Source organism: Dreissena polymorpha, chromosome 16 (assembly GCF_020536995.1).
Source record: "Dreissena polymorpha isolate Duluth1 chromosome 16, UMN_Dpol_1.0, whole genome shotgun sequence".
NCBI classification, from domain to species: domain Eukaryota; kingdom Metazoa; phylum Mollusca; class Bivalvia; order Myida; family Dreissenidae; genus Dreissena; species Dreissena polymorpha.
The window spans coordinates 48,518,190-48,521,785 of record NC_068370.1 but is presented as its reverse complement, the minus strand read 5'-3'; the positions used below and the strand labels follow the sequence as shown (position 1 = coordinate 48,521,785).

At 43.0% G+C, this 3,596-nt stretch overlaps 1 protein-coding gene across 1 annotated transcript; it reads right to left on the bottom strand.

Annotated features, from left to right (window-relative positions):
* Positions 1-2,322: 2,322 nt before the first annotated feature.
* LOC127861830 (uncharacterized) lies at positions 2,323-2,838 on the bottom strand. Its single transcript, XM_052400509.1, has one exon. The coding sequence runs from the start codon at positions 2,836-2,838 to the stop codon at positions 2,323-2,325; it is 516 nt and encodes a 171-aa protein (XP_052256469.1).
* Positions 2,839-3,596: the final 758 nt, after the last annotated feature.

Sequence of the window (3,596 nt, the reverse complement as noted above, 5' to 3'; positions counted from 1 at the left end):
TTCTATTTCCGTGATCACAGTCGATAACGTATGGTAGTCAACGTGAGAGCGTCCTAGCACTTTCTTGGTGGACGTTTTCGTTACCCCAATCAAACGCTCCTAACCAGCCTCCATACCATGGAGCACGTTTGATGATGAAGCGCCATTCTGTTCCTCTTCTGCTAAGTTCCGTATGGATTCTCTCGGACGCGAAGAGATTCTTAATTTGGTTTGCTGCACCTACAAATGTTGTTCCATTGTCTGAAATCATCATCCGCGGTACTGAGCGTCGACTACAGAATCTGCGATAGGCTTGTAAGAACGTCTCCGTGGACAAATCGGGTACCAGCTCCAGATATACTGCATGGGTGGAAGCACATGTATACAGGCAAATGTATGCCTTCGTGTCCTGACCGTCTGTACCACGTACATATAACGCTCCGGAAACGTCAACACCAGTCACAGTGAAAGGGTCCGCTTCTTCCACTCTCACAGCGGGTTACGGTGGTGGATCCTGTGCAGAGTATGGCTTGCCTACAACTCTTCTAAATGGCACGCATTTTTTAAGCACATGCTGTACACATCGTCTAATTGCAGGAATTCAGTATTTCTGACGTATGGAAGTCACTGTCGAGTTTGGGCCAGAATGTAGAATTCTTTCATGAGCGTCCATCACCACTAGTCGAGTTTATGCATGTCTCTGTGGTAATAGATACGGAAACATCACAGTCTCTGTAACTGGGGCATTATGTATACGTCCTCCACATCGCAGTAAGCCCCTAATGAACAATTTCTGTTGTTTAACCAGTGTCGCTCGTGAATGACCATCTCGAAGACATTGAATTTCTTCTTTATATGAAGAGAGTTGAACACTCGATATCCATACTTTCTCTGCATCAAGTAGCTTAGATGCGGTCAATGATCTAGTCTGTGATAGGCATTTGTTCTTGCATCTCTTGATAAATCGTAATACATATGCAGTCACGTGCAGTAACTGATGTAAATTACCGTATTTCGCCATGCAGATAATCACTTGAACTCCATGAACTTCCGGTTGATCTGGTTCAATAACCGCTTGCATTGATGGATGGCAACATGTTTCTGCGACGCAAACAGCTGTGTTTTTGGGTTCCCATGCCGGCCAACTTCAAGGTTCCGTTACCCAACGTGGTCCTTTGACCCAAAGATCGCTTTGCATAAATTTCTCTGCTGAGATTCCGCGGGTTAACAGGTCGGCGGTATTATCTTGTGTGGGACAATATCGCCACTCATGATTAGGTAGAAGTGAACTTATTTCAGCAACACGGTTTTTCACGAATCTTGGTAGAGCACGTGTAGAAGCTAACCAGTGCAATACTATTTGACTGTCAGACCATAGTTGTACATTCTCAATCTGCAATTCTTTTTGTATGTGTTTGGTAAGTCGCGCCCCAATGAGGCCAGCCATCAGTTCCAATCGTGGTAGGGTAAGGGATTTGAGAGGAGCGATGCGGGACTTCGCAATCAACAGGGATCATTCATGTCCGGTACAGATATAAACTGCAGCACCATATGACGTCATACTTGCGTCACAAAACACTTGAAGAGAAATGTGTTCATTATTTTTTGGTGATGTGTTCTTTAACAAGTAACGACTCTGTAAGAAGCAAGTGTGTTCAAGTCTGAGGCTAAGTCGCTCCACTTCCGGTATAACTCTGGTGATACTGGAGTGTCCCATGAATATTTCATTTTCCACAGTTCTTGTAACAATATCTTTGCACGAATAGTCACCGGTGAAAGAATGCTAAGGGGGTCGTAAATTTTCGAAATATGCTGTAATATTTCTCTCTTTGTCACAGTTTCAACAACAGGAATGTGTCTTAGTGGAAAGCACAATGTGTTCTCATCTGAGTTCTACCTCATTCCGAGAATCTTTGTCTGTTCATCAGTGTCGAGTACACAGTCAACACTAGCTACGTCACGCAAAATATTGCTATTGGAGTTCCAGGAGCGTAGATTGAAGTTTGCAGCCGACATCAATTCCCGTGTATCGTGATAAAATTTCATGACGTCACGCTCCTCCTGGAAATCGGAAACGACGTTATCAACATATATATCGCGGCGAACATGGTCACTCACCCAGTTGTCCTTGTTGTAGGCTAGGTGTTTTATGATCGCACACAAAATGAAGGGCGAGCATGTTGCGCCAAACAACACCGTTTTAAACCGGTACGTCATCAATGGACTGTCTGGATCTCCAGGATCTCGTAACCATAGGAACCGGGTAGCAACGCGATCTCCCTCATCTAGGGCAATATTCAGGAATGCTTTTTTCATGTCCGTTGAAACGGCGTACTTGTTTAATCAGAAGCGCATAAAAATACCAGTTTGGTCGTTCAGTTTCGGTGGAGTCGATTGAAGACAGTCGTTTAGGCTGGGTTCGTTGGACGATCTCCGACAGCTACAATCGTAAACTATTCGTATCGGGGTTGTCAGTGATTCTTTTCGCACGCTGTGATGTGGAATATAGTGAACCGGTTGGCCTGTCTTTAAATTTTCGTCAACGGTTTCTATAAATCCACGTTCTCGCTGTTCATTTATAATATCGTCGTATTTCTGGAACATGTACGGGTCTGTTCGTAGACGTTTTATCATGTTCTGTGTACGACTAACGGCTACATCATAATTCGTTGGTAAAAGTGGGTGGTCTTCTTTCCATGGCAGTTTCAAGCTGTATTGGTTATCCTTGTAATATATGCAGGTATCCATATATGTCTGAAGTTCTTTCGGACCGGAAGTCACCTCCTCTTCCGGCGTGATTCCTATGGACTCTAATTTCCAAAATCGCTCGATGTCAACGGTGTTCAAAGGTGACGTCATAATGTTCAGCATTCGGTGTATTGTCCCTTCGCTTGTATAACAGCGGGCCAGAAAGAAGATACCCCAGTTTTGATTGTACTGCCGTTGGTCCGTTGCCTCTAACAACGTGATTCTGAACTATCTTCCGATAAGCATCTGCACCAATCAGCATCGCAATATCAAACGTCTCATGAGCAGTGTCACGTAATCGGATGTACTTTAGTGAAGATAAAACAAGTCTCTGATGTCTAAAATATTTCTTTTATTTTACTCTATTCCCTAACACCAAAATTGTACTATAATAATTTCAAAGTCAAAGTTAATAACATAACGTGAATAATTCCTAAGAGAAAGCGAGGTCCCGTCTGCCTATTTTGAGGGTTATTTATACTGATCCCGTTGTGTATTCGCTTAATTCGTGACCCACGCCTGTCAACAAGTAATGGACGTCAACGTGTGTATCTTGACGTATATAGACAGATGATGTATGATCCCTACAGATTTTACACCGCCTGTACTCGCGGGCCCCTATGTAATTTGACAAGCCAATTTGTGTTCACAGGTGTATTCACACCTGGAACACGTATCGGAATGTCAGTCCTCCCCGCTTAATGTATTTACTAATTGTTTATATGCATTTTACGAGTCACGAATCTTATGTTTTCTGGTCCTCCCCGCTTAATGTATTTACTAATTGTTTATATGCATTTTGCGAGTCACGATTCTTATGTTTTCTGTTAGTTACATCTCGCTGAAATATTTCTATTGACTTTTCATAA